The sequence below is a fragment of the Pleurodeles waltl genome, chromosome 3_1 (genome assembly GCF_031143425.1).
Source record: "Pleurodeles waltl isolate 20211129_DDA chromosome 3_1, aPleWal1.hap1.20221129, whole genome shotgun sequence".
Lineage (NCBI taxonomy): Eukaryota > Metazoa > Chordata > Amphibia > Caudata > Salamandridae > Pleurodeles > Pleurodeles waltl.
The window spans coordinates 563,734,498-563,756,653 of record NC_090440.1 but is presented as its reverse complement, the minus strand read 5'-3'; the positions used below and the strand labels follow the sequence as shown (position 1 = coordinate 563,756,653).

The following is a 22,156-nucleotide window of genomic DNA, read 5'->3' as shown; positions in this document are numbered from 1 at the left end:
TAGGAGGATGGTGATTAGTTGTAAAACACAGTAAAGTTGAGACCTGGGGGGAAGGTTGTGTTTCTGTCTCAGTAGTCACCACTGCTTGCTAGGGGATAATCAAAATCACCTCCACAGCCTGTTGGTTTTCCTTTCCTGTTCCCCCAGACCTCCACAGGGTCTCAATCCCAGCCGTGGGACAACGCAGCTCACTGAACTTGGATTGTTTGATTACCAACAATGTCCGGTTTCCAGGCTCTAGCACAGAGGGTGGAAGTCTATCTCCAATGCTCCACGATCCTCCAAATCTGTAGGGCCACAGAGGCCAAAGCGGTGAAAAAGCTGCACCACCAACAAATGAGGTCCCCCAGTGAGTCCAGTATGTCCCGCCACCATGCTGCTGTTTTCCCACTGCAGCACGAAGCCCACAGCCTGGAGTTGGAGGCAGCAGGAGGAACGAAGATGGATTGGGGTACTGCAATATATATCCCAGGTAGTCCAGTAAATCTATCGGGGCCCACCACTTCGGGGGTAATTGAGGCACCTTCTCAAAGTGGTTGAGTTCTCAGGCCTCAGTGAGCATGTTAAAACATAATAAACACAATTTGCTGGCAGCATTAATCCCTAGGGCCTTGTCAGCCGGACTCAAGATCACTCTAACCTAAGTCCATAATGCGCTTTGTTAAATTAGGCAGCCACCACCTTTGTTTCCCCATGGTTCCAAAGTCTTTAAGGCAAGGCTCCCTGCAGTGTCCGGTGCCTCCAGGGGACGTCAATGTGTGTCTCTGTTTGCCAGTCGGCATGCAGGATTGCAGCAGGCGTTCTCGGGCAATATTGACAATCATGCGGGACCCAGTTTGATCAACGGGCCATTGCGTTTTTCCCGCAGACCTCCAGTGAGCGCCTTTATCCACAATCTGGTAGCTGTGATTCAAGGGGGGGACTGCAGTGTACCGCTGCTCATAAGCTCATACCTTCAGTTTTTCAGGAACGTCCTCAGTCTCGAACGCAAGGCCACGGCTCCACTCTGATGCACAGGGTGCACTTTGATCTTTGGCTCACAAGTTCTTCGGGGCCATGCAGTCAGTTCTTCCGGTACGCTTTATGCCACCGGATTTTAAATCTTAGGCTAGGGTCAAGTGATAGGACGGATTTATGGGCATTAGGCCAGTGGGCTGTGGGAACCGCTTTAGAAAGCAGCCAGCTTCCTCGGCAGTTGGCCATGCACCCCTCCCCCAATGTTCACCAGTCTTGCCCAACATAAAGGAGTCATTTACCCCGCAGTTTGTGGATTGCTGAGAAGGTGCGAAACCTGGGAACTACAACCTTGGATGAGTCACCACACCATAGGCTGGAGTTGGTAGGGCATGGCCATGAAGGCCATTCTGCCAGTATGGCATTGTCCCAGTTGACTTCCTGCAGCGTGGTTCTGATATGAAAATTTTTGCCTGGGTTGATTTTACTTTCAAGTCTTGCCCTAGGTTGGCCTCGCCGTAGGTCAGCAGTTAAGTTGGCCTGATGGAAATAAGCCAGTATGGGAGGGTTACTGCACTGATTTTTATCAACCGTGCCAAACACGAAGGGACCATTCATGTATTAGTAAACAGACGGGGCCAGACCACTATAAAAGCTTCCTTCAAACGGTTCGTTTTCAGAGTTTTTTTAATGGTGGGGTGGCTCTGTGCTGTAAACATGTAAAGGTGGAAGTGTTTAAAAAACAAAGGGTTATACACCAAAATGGCCTTGACTCCGTGGTAGTCGGGCCTGAATTTGGTCTTTCTGATTGCTGTGATAGAGCTGAATGCAACCTGCTTGGTATGAGTGTTTTCAGGATCAGTCTACTGCATCTTCCAGAGTCACAATATTTTCTGATGGATATAACTACCTGTGGATTCCTCACCTAATGAATACTGCCATTGCGCCAGCATTCGACGGAAATCTTCTTCCTAGCTTCTGCACGTCGACGAGGACGTCACAACTGCCCACGCGACACCGTCTGACGTCATACAGGCAATAAGAGGTCCTCACCGACGTGACGACGTCAGTACCAACATTTTTTACGTGCCTGAGAATAATAGGCCATTGAGATGAAAGAACAAATAGCAAAATTTAATGATATTCCCAATAAATACATTATTCTAATAACTCAATCCTTCCTTTTTTATTTTTTTTATTTTTATTTTTAAACAAATCAATAAATATATGAACAATATATATCAATATGAATATATATACAGAATATATACAAGTCCTCAAAACCAAGAGGAGCACACTCAAGAATTACTTGGCTAGACCAGACAGGCAACGGGGAGGCGGGTGGGACCGTGAGGAATCCACAGGTAGCTAATGTATCCACCAGAAAAGTCGTTACCAAAGGTAAGTAACTCGTTCTTCTGATGGATACAACTACCTGTGGATTCCTCACCTAATGAATAGAGTCCCAAAGCAGTACCGCACTCGGTGGAGGGTGCCTGAATGGTCAAACCAAGAAATCCTGCAGCACTGACCGTGCAAAATGGCCATCCCTTCTGACCTCAGAGTCCAAGCAGTAATGCTTCACAAAAGTGTGAAGGGATGACCAAGTTGCGGCCTTGCAGATGTCAACCACAGGAACACCCCTAGCCAAGGCCAAAGTGGCCGACTTAGCTCTGGTGGAATGAGCTCTTATACCATCAGGGGGTTCTTTCTTTGCTAAAGAGTAACACATTTCAATGCAAAGAACAACCCACCTGGAGAGTGTTCTCTTGTGGACTGCCTTTCCTCTCCTCTGTCCCACGTACCCGATGAAGAGCTGATCCTCCAGCCTGAAATCCTTTGTTCTGTCTATATAAAAGCTTAGCGTCCTCCTTGGATCTAAGCGGAGAAGTCTCTCTTCTTCCTTTGAAGGATGAGGCGGAGGATAAAACATGGAAAGAGTAATCGTCTGGGACATATGAAAGGGTGAAACAACCTTCGGAAGGAAAGCAGCCTTGGTCCTCAACACCACCTTATCCCCATAAAAAGATGTATAAGGGGGTTTTACAGATAGAGCTTGCAACTCACTCACTCTCCTTGCAGAAGTAATTGCAACCAGAAAGACCGTCTTTAGGACCAATAATCTGATGGGGCAAGAGTGCATAGGCTCAAAAGGGGACCCCATAAGGAAAGTTAGAACCAAGTTCAAATCCCACTGAGGCATAACGAAAGGAGTAGGAGGGAATTTATTCGTAAGACCCTTCAAGAACCTAAGTACTATGGGGGTTTTAAACAAAGAAGGCTGGTCTGGAAGACAAAGAAAGGCTGAAAGAGCAGACAAGTATCCCTTAACCGTAGCCACTGCACAACCCCTCTGTGCCAGAGACAATGCAAAAGATAAAATATCTGACAAGTGAGCACGTAAGGGATCAATCTGCCTCTCTCCACACCAAACCACAAATTTAGACCACCTATTAGCATAGATAGATTTAGTGGAGTGTCGCCTGGCCGCTAAGATAACATCCACTACATCAGGCGGGAGAGAGAAAGAACTCAGGTTGCCCCGTTCAATCTCCAGGCATGAAGGTGCAGGCTCTGGAGGTGGGGGTGTAAAACCTGCCCCTGCGACTGCGAGAGGAGGTCTGCCCTGAGAGGGAGACGGAGCGGAGGGCACAGTGAGAGTTGGAGAAGGTCCGTGTACCATACCCTCCTTGGCCAATCCGGAGCTATTAAGATAACTTGGGCCCGGTCCTGGCGTATTTTCCTCAATACTCGAGGAATCAAAGGTATGGGGGGAAATGCGTAAAGCAACTGGTCGCACCAGGTCATCTGAAACGCATCCCCCAACGCTCCTTGTACGGGATACTGGAGGCTGCAGAATAACGTGCAGGTCGAGTTCTCCCGGGTGGCAAACAGATCTATCCGAGGAAACCCCCACATCTGGAAGATTAGACGGACTTGATCTGGATGGAGGCGCCACTCGTGATTGGCCGAGAAATGGCGACTGAGACAGTCCGCACGTACGTTCAAGACTCCGGCCAGATGATTTGCTACCAAGCAAATCTGATGGTCCTTTGCCCAGGACCATAGCCGAAGAGCTTCTCTGCAGAGAAGGTACGACCCTACCCCTCCCTGTTTGTTTATATACCACATCGCGGTAGTATTGTCCGTCAGGACCTGAACCGACTGACCGCGAAGGGATGGGAGGAATGCCTTGAGAGCCAGACGTACAGCCCGTAACTCCAACAGATTGATATGAAACATCTGTTCTACTGGAGACCAAAGACCTTTGATTTCCAGGTCCCCCAGATGAGCTCCCCATCCTAGAGTGGAAGCATCCGTTATTACTGTGGCCACTGGTGGAGCTTGCGAGAACGGCCTTCCTCGGGAAAGATTGACGTCCGCAATCCACCACTTCAAATCCGTCGCAGCATCTCTGGAGATCCTCACCAAGCCTTCGAGATCTCCTTTGTGTTGAGACCACTGCCTTCAGAGGCACCACTGAAGAGCCCTCATGTGCCAGCGAGCATGCGTGACCAACAGTATGCAAGAAGCAAACAGACCGAGCAGACGTAGGACCTTGAGGACCGGAATAACCACTCCAATTCGAGACATTGGAACCAACGCCAGAATGTCCTGAATCCGCTGAGGCGGAGGAAAGGCTCAATTCAATGTTGTATCCAGTACTGCCCCTATGAACAGGAGGCGCTGAGAGGGCTCTTGGTGAGATTTGGGCACGTTCACCAAAAAACCCAGGTCGAACAACAACTGGGTTGTCGACTGCAGGTGATGCAACACGAGCTCCGGAGACTTGGCTTTGATCAACCAGTCGTCCAGATAAGGAAATACTGCTATCCCCTTCCTTCTGAGCTCCGCTGCAACCACCGACATCACCTTCGTGAAGACTCGAGGTGCTGAAGTAACACCAAACGGGAAGACCGCAAACTGATAGTGCTGCGACCCCACCACAAACCGGAGATACTTCCTGTGCGACTTGAGTATCGGAATATGAAAGTAAGCATCCTGCAAGTCGACAGACACCATCCAATCTCCATTGTTCAGCGCCAAAAGCACCTGAGCTAGGGTCAGCATCTTGAACTTTTCCTGTTTGAGGAACCAATTCAAGATCCTTAGGTCCAGGATTGGTCTCAACCGACCATCCTTCTTGGGAATTAGGAAGTATCTTGAGTAACATCCTTGACCCCTTTCCTGCTCTGGGACCAACTCCACCGCGCCCTTTGAAAGGAGGACTTGAACCTCCTGTTCTAACAACAGGAGGTGTTCTTCTGAACAATAAGATGGGCGGGGCGGGATGGGGAGCGGAAACTCCCAAAAGGGAAGGGTGTTGCCTTTTCTCACAATGCTGGTAATCCAGGAGTCTGATATTATGACCTCCCACTTGTGGAGAAAATTCAGTAACCTCCCCCCTACAGGAGTGGAGTGAGAGGGAATTGGTGGAAGCCTAAGGCTGCTTCCCCTGCTGCACCCCTCCAGAGGATGAGGAAGAGGCAGAGTGCTTCTGAGAGGCTCCTCTGGTACTGACCCCACCCCTCCCTCTGAAAGATCTAAAGGAGAGAGCAGAGGTGGGTTGCTGGAATTTCCCTCGAAAGGAGGAGGAGGAGGAACCACGACCAAATCCTCAAAACCTCCTAAAAAATCTGGAGGAAGTAGAAGAAGTGGCTTGCAAGCCCAGCGACTTGGCCATGGCCCTACTCTCTTTGAACCTTTCTAAGGCCGAATCTGCCTTGGCACCAAACAGCTTGTCACCATCAAAAGGAAGGTCCAATAGGGTTGATTGCACATCAGAGGAAAATCCAGAGTTATGAAGCCAGGCCTGCCTCCTCGTAACCACAGCAGTGCCCATTGCTCTAGCAACCGAGTCAGATGTATCCAACCCAGATTGAATAACCTGGGTTGCAGCTGCCTGAGCGTCAGAGACCAGGCTCAATAATTCCTGAGGAACCTCTGTGTGCGTGGATTTAATTTCGTCTATCAGGGCATAAATGTATCTTCCTAAAATGCATGTAGCATTGGTGGACTTCAACGCCATGCTACATGACGAGAACACCTTCTTGGATGACATGTCCATCTTCTTGGAGTCTCTATCCGAAGGTACAGCTGGAAAGGACCCAGGAGCAGATCTTGCTGAGCACGAAGCCTGGACCACCAGGCTTTCAGGTGTTGGGTGCCTGGAAAGAAAACCTGGGTCAGCCGGTGCAACCCGATACCTCCTAGCCACAGATCTATTGACGGCTGAAGAAGACACCGGCTTCTTCCAGACTTCCATAATGGGGTCCAGTAGCGCTTAATTGAAAGGCAAAAGCGTCTCTGCAGATGTAGAGGCAGGGTGCAATACCTCCGTCAAGATGTTCTGCTTGGCCTCAGTCACTGGCAAAGGGAGGTCCAGAAAGTCAGCTGCCTTTCTGAAGACAGAATGAAAAGTGGCCGCCTCCTCTGTGTACTCCCCAGGTGATGACAAGTCCCATTCAGGGGAGGTATCCAGACCACTTGCAGTGTCAAGTCCATGGAGACCCTCACGAGAGTCCTCGATCTCACCTTCCTCCAAGGCTTGCCTCTCGTATTCCTGCTCTTCAAGAAGGCAGAGAGCAAGCCTCCTTGAGTTCAGCCTCTCCTCTATCCTCGGCGTCAACATGGCGTCAGCGGACATCGAAGAATGACGCCGATCCTCGGATCCGTCCAACGCCGGGTCTACAGGCACCATAGTTCTCTTCGGCGCCGAACGCTGAGCCGGACGGTGTGAAGACTGTCCCGGAGTCGGAGGAGGTCTAGTCGGCGTCACTGGCTGAGACATCGAAGCCGCAGGAGCCGAAGCCGTAGGACCGAAGCCTCAGGAGCCGAAGCCACCGGAGCCGATACCGGCGCCGAGCATGAAGATGGAGCATGATCTCAGCTTACTCTTTATGATGAGAAAAACGTCTGATTGGAAACATTACCTGCAACCCTGCCTCGCTTTCAGCATCTCTGACGTCATGCAGCTGTGCTACACAAGTCTGTTGGTGACTAAAGCTAGGGCGAGTGGCTTTAAGATTTGATCAAAGTAGAATTTCAGAGTGATCTTCCTACATTAATTGAACCAGTCTACAAAACAAGCATGTGTCGTTAAGGAGTGAATCCTCTGTGTTGAAGCCTTGAGCACAGGTAGTGCCTGTGTGAACTGCCTTACGTATCTTATGGCCATAGAAGGTGGATATACAGTACTGTTTTGAGTTGCTTTGTGATCAGTGGTTGGTGTGCTAGGGGCAGAGGTCAGTGTGTAAATTGCTGTGTGTGGGAAGGTCATCATGTTCTGTATGACTGTTCATTTGTGACGATCAGCAGGCTCTACAACCAGTGTTTGGTCAGCTATGTGCAGGGGGTCAGTACACTGAGTGAGTGGATGTCAGTATAGCATGGTCAGTATGCTCTGTGTGTGATAGTCAAGGCACGTTCCGTACAATGGCCAATGAGCTCTGGGTGCACTGACCAGTAGACTTTGCTTCAGATGGCCAGTATGCAGTGACCAGTGCTCTCTCTGTGTGGAATGGCCATTGGGCTCAGTGTGTTATGGTTAGTGCACACTTTGCTTGATAGGCACTGTCATACCCCTTTCGTCAGGGGGTGACTTTACAGCACAGGCAGGTGCCTCAGCCACGGTTGGGGTTGTTTCTCCTCTGGTGTCCTTGGGTTTATCCTTCGATGGCTCTGAAAACTAGGCCAAGACCATGCGCTCTTTTCGTGATTGAATGTCAGGGTAATGATGGTGAGCATTCAAACCTTACTCAGGGAGTTAGTGAGGGGGTCTGTGACTTTGAATTCAAACAGTCTTAGTAAAACAAATAACTTTAATATCACAGCAAAACCAAATACCACACAAAGTCATAAAGGGTTCAACTAAAGGATCCTACAACCACATCTGTGATGCTGGAGCCTAGTATAACAATTCTGCCACCATGTACATTGTTGTAGCACAGTTCCTATATTGCCTATGATATCTACAGCATCCTAGTAGAGATAAATGATCGTGGTAAGCATCAGCCTCAGATGCAGGCTCACTATTCGACTCTGTAAGCAACTGTCATCTTTGGTAATCTTCGGTTAGTCAGTTCGGATCTTAATCAAAAGGGTCACAGTGGCAATAATTAATCTTCCTAATGTTCAGCCTTATCTTTCCAAGTGCAACATACGGTATGTCAATGTGTTGCATTTCAGACCTATGTTACTTGTTTACTGGGATGTGCTGTTTGTGGTCATACAGTTAGCATCCTAATCAGCAGGCACAGGATCACGAGCATGGCCATGTTCGGAGTTACCATTGTGACGCTATACATAGGTAGTGACCTATGTATAGTGCACACGTGTAATGGTGTCCCCGCACTCACAAAGTCTGGGGAATTTGCCCTGAACGATGTGGGGGCACCTTGGCTAGTGCCAGGGTGCCCACACACTAAGTAACATTGACAGTCATCCTTTCTCTGTATGGAGTGCATGCTTGGTGCACCCCTGCAGGTCACACAATAGGTTCTGGAGCTGGGAATCACCATGAACAGGCCAAGGCCTAAGCAGACACCTATTTTAGTATGTCAGAAAGCTGTGGCTGCTGCCCCATATGGGGCTGGGCTATGGGGATGTGGTAGACTAAAACAGCTCCAAATAGAAGAAAAAACGTTCCTACTGTGCCTGTCGATTCCTGTTGTATTTCGGATTTGGCATGTCTACTATAGGAGCTTAGACTGCTTTAAAACCTGTTCTATCCTGGAGTTTATGCATAGAAATCACTGAGCATAAATGTATTTAAACTCAATCCAAGAAATGGTTGATTACTCACGTGGGGTGGGGGGAGATATAAACTGGCAGACTCTTGTTAATAATCTTTTAACACAGTGATAACTAGATAATTACTGAAAGGATTCGTCCCAAGTTGCCCCAAGCTCAATCAAAATTGTCAACAAGCGGTATTGGTTTTATAATAAAGAGAATCTTGTAAACTAAGAGATGAGAAGAAGGCCTAGCTGCAAGATATCTCACCCACAAGTTGACTCCCGGATTTGAGAAGTATTTAGATGGGTTATATCCAGAGATGAAACATTTCCTATTTCTAAGGTTTCGATTGGGGGCTTTCCCCACTTCGGCGTATGCAACCCTGTATGGAGGAAATCCAAAGGTGAGTATTTATTGTGACTGCCTGCTAGGTGGCATGGATACAGTGATGCACTTCATGTTTTGTGCAAAATTTACCCAGGAATTTATATGGGGGTTACTCTCATTATATAGGCTTTATGGTACCTGGCTAACAGAGGAAGCCATGGTGCTCTGTTTTAGGGTGGATGATAACTCAATCGTTATTTCAGTGTCTGCCTATTTATGGTAAGTGTTGCCAAAAGTAGATATTGGGTGGTATAACCTATATGGGCATAGGACCATAGGCCAATCATCTTATTTGCCGTATATTAATATTTGATAAGATTTTGATGATATATTAATAGAACGTGGTAGTCTTCAATACTGGATGTAATCTGTGATCGTTTTATGTCCTTATATGACTGTTGTAAAATGTTTTTTAAAAATTTACAGAGTTTGGATTTTATTGAGATTTTAATCTTGGTATACTGTAGTAAACCTTTGTTTTTATATTGTAAGGCTTTATGCTATGACAATAAATAAATGTTTGATGATACCAGTTTCACATGCAGTCAGGTCATTCAAGGCAGGGGTACATCTCCAATTAACATGCCTGGGGAACACCTGCCTTAAAAGACAGTGTGCTCTGAGTGTGACTGTCAAATGTGATCCGTGTTTGATAGCCAGTGAACTCCGTGTGTGATGGCCATCTATCTGTGTGTGGTTATCAGTGGACTTCTGATGGATTCATCAACCTTCGGATTCCTCACTTTTGAATATCCCCAATGTGCCAGCATTCCAATGAAACTTTTCTTGACAGCTGTCCCATGTCGAAGAGGACACCACAATGCCCTTGGCTCTGCATGCGACCTCGTGTGACGTCACTGGAACCGTAAGAAGCCATTGTTGGCATGTCAGTTCCCTTTTTTACACGTCCTTGATGCATAACTTTTTTTCATAGGCTCTCCATTAGTGTTAGGAGTCCTTCAGTGTTTTTTCCAGAATTGCAACATTGGCACAGGAGAAAAAGTTGCCACCTAGGAAATCTGCGGTGAAGTCTTGCAGGGAATATGAGGGTCAGATGTCAATAATTGACCCTCATGAAGATTGTGTTTTGTGTTTGAGTTCAGACCATGACCTTGACCCTGTTCATCATGTCAGAAGATGAACCCCAAAGTGCTAAAGGAAAGGAAGCGAAACTCTTCATGGCCAAGGCAAGACAGGAGAAGACAAGCTGTAGAAAGTCTCATCTTCGTTCAAAGTCGCCATCTCCCCATTCCTTGAAGTCACCTAAGAGGATGCATACAAGAAACTGCATCATAGTTCCCAATGTCGCTCTTTGAGAGATGAGTCTATGAAGCCTCCGATGTCCGTGTTGCCTCATCTGAGGTCGAGTGAAGAACCAGGTGAGGTGACTGGCTCCCTCTACGGTGGATTCTCCAGCATCGTCATTGAGTCCGAGACCACCACTGACTTCACTTGAACATCCTGAGTTGGAGAGAGATACAGTTCCTCTTGTGCCTCTTTAACCTCCTCGTCAGGAGCTGGGGTATCCAGCTTTTCCTGCTTCAGGATCCGATCCTTCAAACTTTTTGAATGCTGTGTACAGCATTTCAGCAGGGCGATTAATTTATCCGGTGTGCCTGCAGGCCCTATGGGTCCGCTTTTATATTCCCTAGGAGGGTTTTTGGCGCAGTGTCAGCAGGCGCCATTCATGCCCTTTATGTAGATGACCCAGGTTTCCTGTGTGTCTACGGTGCAGAAAAAGGCTACACCTTCATCAGTCAAAGTTTTGCAGGTGTCACCGGTACCGTACAGCACGCTTTTATAGGACCATTGTGCTCAAACACTACACCTGCTCACGTACATCAAACCTGTACACATATTACACACCCTCACATATGTTTATGGTACTTGTACAAAATCATTGCACATGTATATCACTCCTACATGCAAATAGTATATCACAAGTGCACATAATCCTTGCTCAAGTACACCAAATTTGCCTACCATCCCTCTCCAACATCGGCTGAATTTGATCCGGCACCGCGTCATTTAACTCCAGTTCCATTAACATCTTCTACACAGGTGCCGAAGTCACTGGCACCATTAGCAGGGTCTCCGACGCCAGTACTGGCTTCACGAACGATGTTATTAACATCGAGACATACATCTCGGTAGGAAGCTCAAAGGCTTTTCGAAGAAGAACAGTATACTTTAGGAGAAGGAGAAATGGAAAAGGAAGAAATATTGTCACTGGATCCAGATTTCGAAGGTTTCGAAGTGGCAAGTGGGTTGGACACTTCCCCAGAATGGGAACTGTTGTCTCCAAAAAGTATTTCCCCACCGTAGGTCACATCATACCATTAAGTGATTCTAGAGAGGATGTGGCATAATGGCCTGAGCTGCTGATTTTGGAACTGAGGAAACCAGATTCGAGTCTCGGCATCGGTGGCTCAACATACTGTGATTCTGAGCAAATCACTTCATCTCCTCGTGCCCATAATTCAGCACCTTGTGACCCTCATGGGTGATTTGCTGTGCTTTATAGATCCTGGATTTATTTATTTAGTAACAAGGAAGGCAGCTGATATATTGGAACTGCCTTTTCCATCAATGACCTCAAGTCTAAACTGCTAACAGAAGTGCTGCATTCTACGTCTTCCACATCAGAGCTTTTATTCATTTTTAATGAAGCATTCACTGAGCCAATTCTAAAAATGTGGCACAAACCCATGAAATCCTCTGCAGTATTCAGACCACTTGTGAGGAGATACAAGCCTGCTCCAGGAGATCCTTTGCTTTTATCCACTCATCCTTCACCTGAGAATTTGGTGGTATTAGCTTCCTGCTCATCCAAGTTAATTCCTGGGTCTTTTCCCATGTCCTCAGCAGATAGGGTAGCATGGCTCTGAAGTCAACAAAAGCGACTTGTTTGTTAGGACAGTACATTCATGCTTTGATGGACTCAGCTAAAGCAGTGATTCCAAAATTACCAGAGGAGAGTGAGATCACTTTTCTGAGATGCTGAACAACAGTCAGGCCTCTGCTCACCAGGTCATTCAGTCTGGCCTTGATACGGCTGACTCATATGCAAGAGAAATGGGGACTTTAGTCGCTACAAGAAGGCACGCATGGCTTAGAGGGCCTGGATTCTCACCGGATGTGCAAAACACCTTGATGAATTTGCCTTTCGATGGGTCAAGACTGTGTGGCGCCAAAGCTGATTCTTTCTTGTAAAGATTCAGGCATAGCAAGGCAACTGCAAGATCTTTTGACCTTCAGTTGTAGTCCAGGGATTACAGGCAGATTCGGAGGTTAGATGAGTTTGGCAGGAACTTCTCCTTTTGAGGAAGGAAGCAATACCAGCAGCAGCAGCACCAGGAGGTCCTATCCCTACTCCAAAAGGGTGCAGTACAGTTGGTTCCAGAGCAGGAACGGGGTCAGGAATACAATACCTTGTACTTCCTAACTCCCAAAAAGGATGGTCATCTGTGTGTGAACCACAGACCTGAGGATTTCAAATTGGTTCCTCAAGCAGGAAAAGTTTAAAATGCAGACCCTAGTACAGGTGCTTCTTGCTCTAAAGAGAAGGAAGACTGGATGGTCTTGATTGATTTGCAGGATGCGTATTTCCAAATCCCCATTCTTCAATCGCACAGGAAGTATTGAGTGGGATCTCAACATTACCAGTTTGCGGTCCTTCAGTTTGGCCTTACTTCTGCACCTTGATTCTTTACGAAGGTGATGGAGGTGGTCCTAGCACATCTCAGAAGATGGGGAGTTCCAGTATTTCCTTACCTGGACGATTGGCTGATCAACACCAAGTCTCCAGAGTTGGTGTTGCAAAACTTGCAGTTGACAGCTCAGTTGTTCTTGAACCTGGGCTTTTCTATCAACAGGCCTAAGTCCCCCCTAGAGCCCTCTCAGCGAACCCTGTTCATCGGAGCTCTACTGGACACTATGGAAAATCAAGCCTACACTCCTCCTCAGAGAATTCTAGACATTCAGGCTATTATTCCGATGTTTCAGAATGGAGCAATGGTTCCAGTCTTAAAGGTCTTGCACCTGCTAAGTCTGTTGGACTCCTCCATTCTGTTGGTCACCCATGCACACTGTGGTGACTCCACAGACATTGTTTTCAACACAAAGGGGATCTCAAAGACTCGGTCAGGATCTCCAGATACACTGCAGTGCGTCTTCGATGGTGAGGTGTGGTCGACAGTCTGTCTCAAGGGGACCCATTTTGTTCTCCTCGAGTCGCCACAGTGATAACAGATGCCTCCACTCTACGGTGGGGAGTTCATCTGGGGGATTTTTGAAATCAAAGGACTTTGGGAAAGATTCTTCCATATTGATCTGTTGTAATTGCGGGCGATACGTCTGGCTCTGAAAGCCTTCCTCCCTTCCATTTGTGATCAGTCGGTTCAGGTCTTACCAGACAACACTACCACTATGTGGTATATAAACAAACAAGGAGAAGTAGGTTTGTATCTTCTCTGCAGAGCGGCTATGCGACTCTGGCCCTGGGCTCAGGATCATCAGAATTGTGTGATGGCAAATTATCTGGCCGGAATTCTCAACATGAGAAAGACGTTTTTCCCACTCGAGATAACATACCTGCCCCTCATTGTGCTTCCTTCAGTATCCAATGCACAGAGCGCTGGGTAGCATGTTTCAATTGGACTGGGGATCCAAGCTGTTTTATGCATTTCTCCCCATACCCTTGATTCCTTGGATTCTGCGGAGGATTTGCCAAGACTGGGCCCTTGTCATATTAATAGTCCCTGATTGGCCACAAAGGGTGTAGTACACAGACCTTCATCTTTCACTGTGCCCTCTACTCCATCTCCCTCATAGGGCAGACCTACTTTCACAGCTGCTGGGGCAGGCTCTACCCCCGCACTTCCAGAGCCTGCAAATACATGCCTGGAGACTGACCGGGGCAACCTGAGTATTTTTTTCTCTTCCCCCAAATGTGATGGATTTTATTTTATTGGCCAGAAGACACTCCACCAAGTCAGTTCATGCCAGCAGATGGGCTAAATTTGTAAAGTGGGGTGGGGAAAATTCTATAGACCCCTTAAGGTCCCATTTGTTGGATATTCTGGGCCAGATGTATGATTCTGGCCCATTGCGATTCGGTAATTTTGATTTTTAAGAAATCGCTATTACCGACTCGCAAAAGGCCATGTATCACATTTGCGAATCGGTAATAGCAATTTCTTAAAAATCGCGAATGCAATTACCGAATCGCAAATTGCGATACTGGCCCCATTCGCAGCTATGGGCCTCTTGACCCATAGCTGCAAATTTTTTGCATTTCCTAAATTGCTATTTCTGAACCAGAAATCGCAATCTGGGAAATGCAAAAGGCCAGGGTGCTGGGGGCCTAAGGCCCCCTCTCCTGCACCCCAAATTGTTTTTTTTTACCATGTAAAGTACACACATGCCAAAAGGGCATGTGTGCTTTACATATTACATTTAAAAATGCAGTTTTACTGCATTTTTAAATTTTGCACCAGGTTACCACCTGGTTGCAGACAATGGTATTTTGCATGTGCAAAATACCATTCTGCGAAAAATCGCAATTTGCGATTTTTTGCAGAATTGCCTTGCGACCTGGATTTTGCGAATCGCAAAATGCGATTCGCAAAATCCAGGTCGCAACGCAAAAAATTGCAATTTTTGCGATTTCTATTTTGTGGTCTGCGAATGCCTTTGATGCATTGCAGACCACGATTTTGCACTCGCAAACGGCCGATTTCGCCGTTTGCAAGTGCAAAATATTTTGATACATCTGGCCCTCTGTGTTTTGCGCTTTCCTTGGCACAGCAAGAGTGTGCAGTTACAACAGTTGACAGCTATTTGTCTGCCCTTTTGGCATTTCTTTAGGGACTTACTAACAAGTATCCTCCCACTCCGGTCATTATGCCTGACAGAGGGATCTTAATTTAGTGCTTACTTATCTTATGTGTTCTCCATTTGAACCTTTGCACAGTATCCATTAATTACTTTTAAGGGAGTTTGTCTGATTGCTTTAATGTCTGCTAGATGAGTTAGTGAGTTGCAGGCTGTAAGTGTTAAACCTCCCTTAATGACCTGTTACCCTGATAAGTTGGTGTTAAGAATCAGGGCTGCTCTCCTGCCAAAGGTGGTTACTCCCTTCTATTTGGATCAGTGTATCGTCTTTCCTACTTGCTCTCCTCTTCTACATCCATCTAAGGAGAATGAAAGGCTTCGTTGATTGGACCCCAAAAGGGCTGTTAGCTTTTATGTAGACAAAACTCATAATATCGGGCTGGATGATTAGCTGTTTGTTGGCTATGTGGGCAAGATGAAAGCAAAAGCAGTGCATTAGAGAACATTGGCATAATGGATCATCCTTTGCATCAAGATCTTCTATGCCATGGCACACAAAGAAACTCCAGAAGGTATTAGAGCTCATTCCACTAGAGCTAAATCTTCTACTTCAACTTTAGCTAGAAGTGCCCCTGTAGTTGACATCTGTAAAGCGGCAACTTGGACCTTCCTTGAACCTTTTGTGAAGCACTATTGTCTAGACACTGAAGTCAGGAGGGATGGTCACTTTGCTCATTCTGTTTTGCAAGATTTTTTTGATACAGGCATACATGCATTTTCCTCCAAGAGTGGGACTGTTAGGTATTCTATTCAAAAGGTGAGGAACCCACAGGTATGTCTATCCTTCAGAAGAGCAAGTTACTTACCTTGGGTAACACTTTTTCTGGTGAATACCGTGTCTACCTTCGGATTCCTCACCGACCAATCCAACTCCCCGTTGCTTGTCTGTATATACCAGAAAGAGTTTTGTATATTAAATTTCACTTTTTATATGTAAATATTTGGTTTAAGGTTATATGAGCTGTGATTAAAATTCTGGGTTAGTTCCACTCGTTCGCCTAAAATACATGTAAAAAATGGGTGGAAATTGGCACCAGTACGCTGATGAGGGCTTCATATGGCTCCAGTGACGTCCTAGATGTGGGAGAGCAGTCAAGAAAAGTTTTCGTGGAATGCTGGAGCATTGGGGGTATTCAGAAGGCAAGGGGTCCGCAGGTAGATACTGTATCCACCAGAAAAGGTTTTACCGAATGTAAGTAGCGTGTTCTTCTGGTTCATTGGTAGGTGCTTTCGGGGGGTGGCCAATGCTTTTTATGTGTGATGGTCAGTGCATTTTGTGTGAAATGGCCAGTGTGTTGTTTGTAATGGTCAGTGCACACTATGTGTGATTGTGTGTTAATTTAAGACTCCAGCTCACACTCTCCCTCTTTTTACAGATTGCTTCTTTACTGAAGGACAATGAACGCATACAGTCCACGCAGACTCTCTCACCCAGTGATGACGACAGCGACATCAAGAAAATCAAAAAGGTACCAGCATGTCTTTGCCAAAACATATTACTGAGGCTCCTAGGAATCATCACAAACACGCCATTACCACCTCATGCACTCACAGTATACTCACTTCTGCTTCACACTCACGAAAGTCCATTGAAAGTGCTTATGCCCAATATATGTGCTAAATGTCATTGAACATGCTTATTATATGAGCATGTATCTTTTCATTATGTGAAACGTTTTCTCTTACGTACAGCATGCTTTTATAGGATGATTGCACTCAAACACTACACCTCTTCACGTACATCAAACCTGTACACATATTACACAACCTCCCATATGTTTAGCACACATGTACAAAATCATTGCACATGTATTTCACTCCCACATGCAAACAGTGTATCACAAATGCACATGATCCTTGCTCAAGTACACCAAATCTGCCTACCATCTTCAGACGTGAACAGATAACTCACAAGCACACAATGCATTGTGTAGAAGTGAACCCTCTCTGCCCACCGACTTCCAAAAGCCATGTGAGATCCAGAGCTGAATACACATTTGCTTGGTTAATCCACTCTATTTCTCTCAATTTCACTCACTTACTATCTCTTTCTTCGTTCTTTTCTCCTGCTTTTTCTTTCTCTCACAACCTATATCTCCATATTGTTCTCTCTTTAGCTCCATTGTCATCTTTTGTTACAGTTCTTGTGGAAAGAGTTTGTCCCATCTTTTGGAAACCAGCGCCCTTTCCAGTCTGGATACATTAGCAGTACATCATCCTAGAAGTGCTACCTTGCTCTCAGATGGGGCTGAGAGAATACACAGAGATCTGTCGAGAGACTAGCATGGTGGATAGATAATTATCCAGGACTTTGGAGAGGCATAGAAAACTGTCAACACCACAGCTGGCATTCCAGAGAATTAACCACGGCATAGAAGTCTGGGCACTGAACTGTCCAGGGTCCTGTAGGATGGAAAAAGTGCTGTGCAAGGCATCCCATTAAACAACCAACTGTGATAGGTAGGACACTTTTAAAGTCTCAGCCACTGATAGTTGTTTAGGGTCACATTTTAGTCCATTGTTTTTCCCTACTTCACCACTCCAGAAGGGGAGAAACCATATGCAAATGAGTCTTGGTCTTGCTTCAATAGGAACCATCCAGTCGGTACAGCCAGGCCACATACCTTCTGAATGAGTTTAGAAGGCATCTATCTATACAATCAACCTGAGACCAGTTTCAGCCTTGACAGGTTTCAGTTTTGTAGGACTTCATCAGTGAGGTGCACTTTTAAACCTACGGCACAGCAATCACGAGATGCAAATCTGGCTGTTCTTGTTTTTTGTTTGTTTTTTATTTTGTTTTTCTAAGCTGTCCAGGGCATGGTAGGCTGGACACACAACTGCCCAATTCCTAGCAGAGTTGTCAAAGGGGCTTAGTGGGCATCGTGCAGCCGAGGACTACCAGTATTAGAAGATTGACAGGAAGCACTAAAAGCTGAAAACGTATTTTCCTTGGTGGAAAAAAACACTTGCGTTAAGGATAACTGTACAAAGCATGGTGGTGCCAATGGTTATAAGATAAGGTCTTCTGAATGCAGTTGGCAATGGTCTGGGTTCAGCTGACCACTTTGATCAGAAATGAGCAAAGACATGAGTAAGAGCTGTTTGGTAATATCACAGATGAGGATTCCAGGAGACAAATCCCCAAAGCAGCAGTGACAAGCAAAAGCTTGGAGGGGTAATTCAACAGACTGAATTGGGGATCCTGCAAAGCACGTGAAGCTAGACATAAGTGTTCAAGTTGCAAGAAGGAACTGTAGATAGATACAGTTTACTTACTGTGATCCCTTACCATAGTGTTACACATATCATCCCCTTTGGAAAGAGCATGTGCCTCTGGAGGAGACTGAATGAACCCAGACAAAGCCAGATTCACCCCAGTTGGACCAAATGGTCCATTTATAGTATCAGATTGAACACCCCGTGGGGCAGACTGTATTTGTTTACAATAGACTGGCTTGTTCAAGAAGGAAGTCTGACCCCTTATCAGGCTCACCCCCATTGTGTTCTCACCATGGAAAGGCATGCAGAACAATCCATTTTCTGGCCATCACCTTTTTTGCTATTTGTGGGATTCTACAAATAACTCACAGGAGGGAAAGAGGCATGGTTGGGCTAAAACAGTGGAATTTTGAAGATGACTGGCTCAATCCACTGTTCTCCAACAACAATTCTTACTAGCCACATTTTGCTTAAGAAAGCATGTGGCTGCCTTTAAAATTCCATTGAAAAAATGAGGAATATTTGCATTGTAATACATATGTTTACAGTACATGGAACTCTGCATTAAATGTCTAGAACCTGTGCCTGATTTCCTTATTACAATCGAGTTGTGACATCACTACTCACCTGTGATAAGAAAATTATATGACTCCTCTACTGTAATCATGCATTGAAAGTGCGTTTTGTCATAACGTCTGCCACCAGAGGCAGCAGGTGGTGTGGAAGGCGCATCACTGAGTAAACTATCCTCTGCCATTGAAACAGTTAAAGGGAGAGGCAGCTTAGCAGATACCTTTCTTTTGAACATTAGCCAAATGAAAATGTGGCCTTAAGGAGACATTTATAGTACAATGCCTGTTTTTTGCAAAGCGGGTTTCTTTTCAGTGAAGTAGGCAGCCCCCTACTTGCTGCCACACATTCTAACTCATACTAGTTTTTTTTTGTAAAGTTACTTAAATAAAAAAAAACTGACTAAAGCAGGTATTCTTAACAAATTGAAAACTACATATTGTCATGTTTGTTTTCACAGCACATGTTTCACGTTTTTTCTGCATATCTCTTTCATTAGAAGAAGCAAGGGACTGAATAGTTGAAGCGTGTTGGGGAAAGGTGATAGTATGGGCACCTATTGTAAGAAATAAAATACTCTCTGCCATATGTTAAAGTATATTGCAAGCCTTCTCAGAGTTTTGTGACCTTAGGCAAGACCTTTATAAAGTCACGGAACTCCAATGATTTGCAAAATCCTTGCTGCGTACAGTAGTTACACTTTATGCCAAGCTGGAAGGGCAGTTTGGCGGAAGTTTCCTCCTCTACACAGGTATGTTTGTTAAGCATCAATTAGCTTTCCCCCAGTATGTAGGCACTGTTAATCTCCGCAAAACGAGATGAAAAACATTTTTAATGAGACGCCCATTTCCAGTCAAGATGTTTGCAATCCAAGGAGGATCTCCGGCAGACACGGCTGCGATAGAAGAATAAGGGAGAGAGCAGCTGGTGTCCTCGAACTGTCTGTATCCTTCTCTGTCTCATTTTGCATAGTGAAAAACAAAAACACATAATTGTCTCGGTTGCCAAAAGACTCATCCAGTGTCCCACAGTCCTAATCAAACGTCCCATTTTCTCTCGACGTGCCTAATAAATAACCTTATGAGAGATTAGTTTTCTTAACCAGATGCTTAATATCACGAATTCTTATTCACATTTTATACGTTATACACAATACTAGAACATTATTCTAGGCATACATGAAAAAGGAAAAGAAAAATACAGAAAAAATGTTTTTTTTTTTTTATCCCAAGCATCCTATATTTGAAAGGAAATGTTCATGACCACCTTACACTTAATGGGCCCGACTGACAAAAAAGAGTGAGGTTTTCATCCTCGCACGGATGAAGATGTGCTAATTTTGGAAATTCAAAGAAGTTCTCCAGAATATGCTTGTAAATTTACAACAGACACGGGATTACAGGTGAATTTGCAGTTGTAGACATTTCTGCATGTGCATTTGTATATAGAGTACAATGTAACATGGGGAAATGCCATCCCATGAGTACAATGGCATTTATTCTACACTGGGAAATATTTTATCCATAACGAATCCACTTCCACTACACCCCTCCAATTTTGTAGCTGCTCTTTTCCAGCCCTGGAAAGCCATTTACACCTGCTCCTCACTGGAGTAAATACATTTCTGATGGATACAACTACCTGTGGATTCCTCACCTAATGAATACTCCCATGGCGCCAGCATTCGACGGAAATCTTCTTCCTAGTCTCTGCACGTCGACGAGGACGTCACTCTAGCCCACGCGACGCCGTCTGACGTCATACAGGCAATAAGAGGTCCTCGACGACGTGCCGACGTCAGTTCCCTTTTTTCCGTGCATTCGAAACGGTTATCTTCGAGGGAGCAACTGTTACTTTCGTGGTTACAGTGTATTTTTTGCTGCGTAGTCCTTCGCTGCAGTAATAATGTCGCAGAGAAAGTCGGGTTTTAAGCCTTGTCGTGAGTGTGGGGGCAAGATGTCAGTTACGGATCCTCACTCCGACTGCCTTTGGTGTTTAAGCTCCGACCACGACGTCTCGACTTGTGATTCATGCCAGCACATGAATCCAAAGGCCCTCAAGGAACGTGAGGCGAAGTTGTTTATGGCGAAGTCGAAGAAAGAAAAACATCATAAGAAGTCTTCTTCGCCAAGGCATCGGCGTCATCGAGACTCCCGGCGCCGTAGAGAATCACGGCGCCATTCAAGCAAGGAGACTCGTTCCAGGTTTTCGGATCGGCGCCGGAGGACTTGGGAGGTCAGTCCCACGGTCACGCCGCATCCATCGACGCCGTTGCCCTCTCACTGGACAGGCGTCGGTGATTGAAGTGGTGCAACCTCTGGTGTTGTCTCCGGCGTCGCAGACGTCGAGGCCGGCGTCGGGGTCGCCTTCGATACAGGCACCCCAGTATCCAGCTTTTCCCACCCCTGGAGCCGATAGTACCGCATTCCTAAATGCGATGTATACCATCTTCCAACAGATGGCTCCAGGGGGTGCTCCGGCTGGCCCTTTGGCCTCTTCATTGGGTGATCCTGCGCCTCTACGGCCGGCACCCTTTATGCCCTTTCTCCCTTTTGGGAACGTGGGCTCGGCGCCGGTGTCGGCGCCGGTGGCCGCTCCGGTGACTTTGGAGGGATTGGTCCCGGAGATTTCCATTCCGTCGTCCGGATTTCGTCCTGTGACTCCGGTGGGTCCATCCGCTCCGAGTGCTCTTTCATCGGCGCCGAAGCTACCTGTGGCGCCGGACGCGGCGTCGGTGGCTTCTGAAGATCGGCGCCGATCTTCGGCTTCGGCGGAGGCTTTGTCGACTCCGCGTATCGAACAGAGGCTTCATTCGAGGAGACGTGCTCTCCGTTTATTAGAGGAGCAGGAGTACCAACGAGTCCTGGAAGAAGGAGAACTAGAGGACTCGGGTGATGGACTGCATGGTCTAGATACAGCCAGTGGGCGGACACTTCCCCTGAGTGGGATCTTTCGTCTCCAGGGGAATACACGGAGGAGGCTGCTTCCTTTCACGCAGTGGTACGGAAGGCAGCTAGTTTTCTGGACCTGCCTTTGCCGGTGGCAGAGACAAAACAGAACCTTCTGACAGAGGTGCTTCATCCGGCCTCAGCTGCGGCAGAGCCTCTATTGCCGTTTAATGACGCTTTGCTGGATCCGGTGCTAGAGGTGTGGAAGAGACCAGTATCTTCCCCAGCGGTTCATAGAGCCGTAGCCAGGAGGTATCGAGCTGCACCAACTGACCCTGGCTTTCTTTCTAGGCACCCTACACCGGAGAGCTTGGTGGTGCAGGCCTCCTGTTCATCCAAATCAGCGCCTGGTTCTTTCCCGACGGTGCCTGGGGACAGAGACTCGAAGAAACTGGATGCGCAGTCCAAGAAAATCTTTTCGTCCTGCAGTCTGGCGTTGAAGG

The 22,156-nt window shown here is 46.4% G+C and overlaps 1 protein-coding gene across 1 annotated transcript in view; it reads left to right on the top strand.

The window, feature by feature from the left end:
• Positions 1 to 22,156, top strand: part of RASGRF1 (Ras protein specific guanine nucleotide releasing factor 1) — a 944,233-nt gene that overhangs the window by 230,023 nt on the left and 692,054 nt on the right. The window contains exon 4 of the mRNA XM_069222980.1: positions 16,350 to 16,442. Coding sequence (XP_069079081.1) covers positions 16,350 to 16,442 — 93 coding nt within the window. The remainder of the gene's footprint in view (positions 1 to 16,349; positions 16,443 to 22,156) is intronic.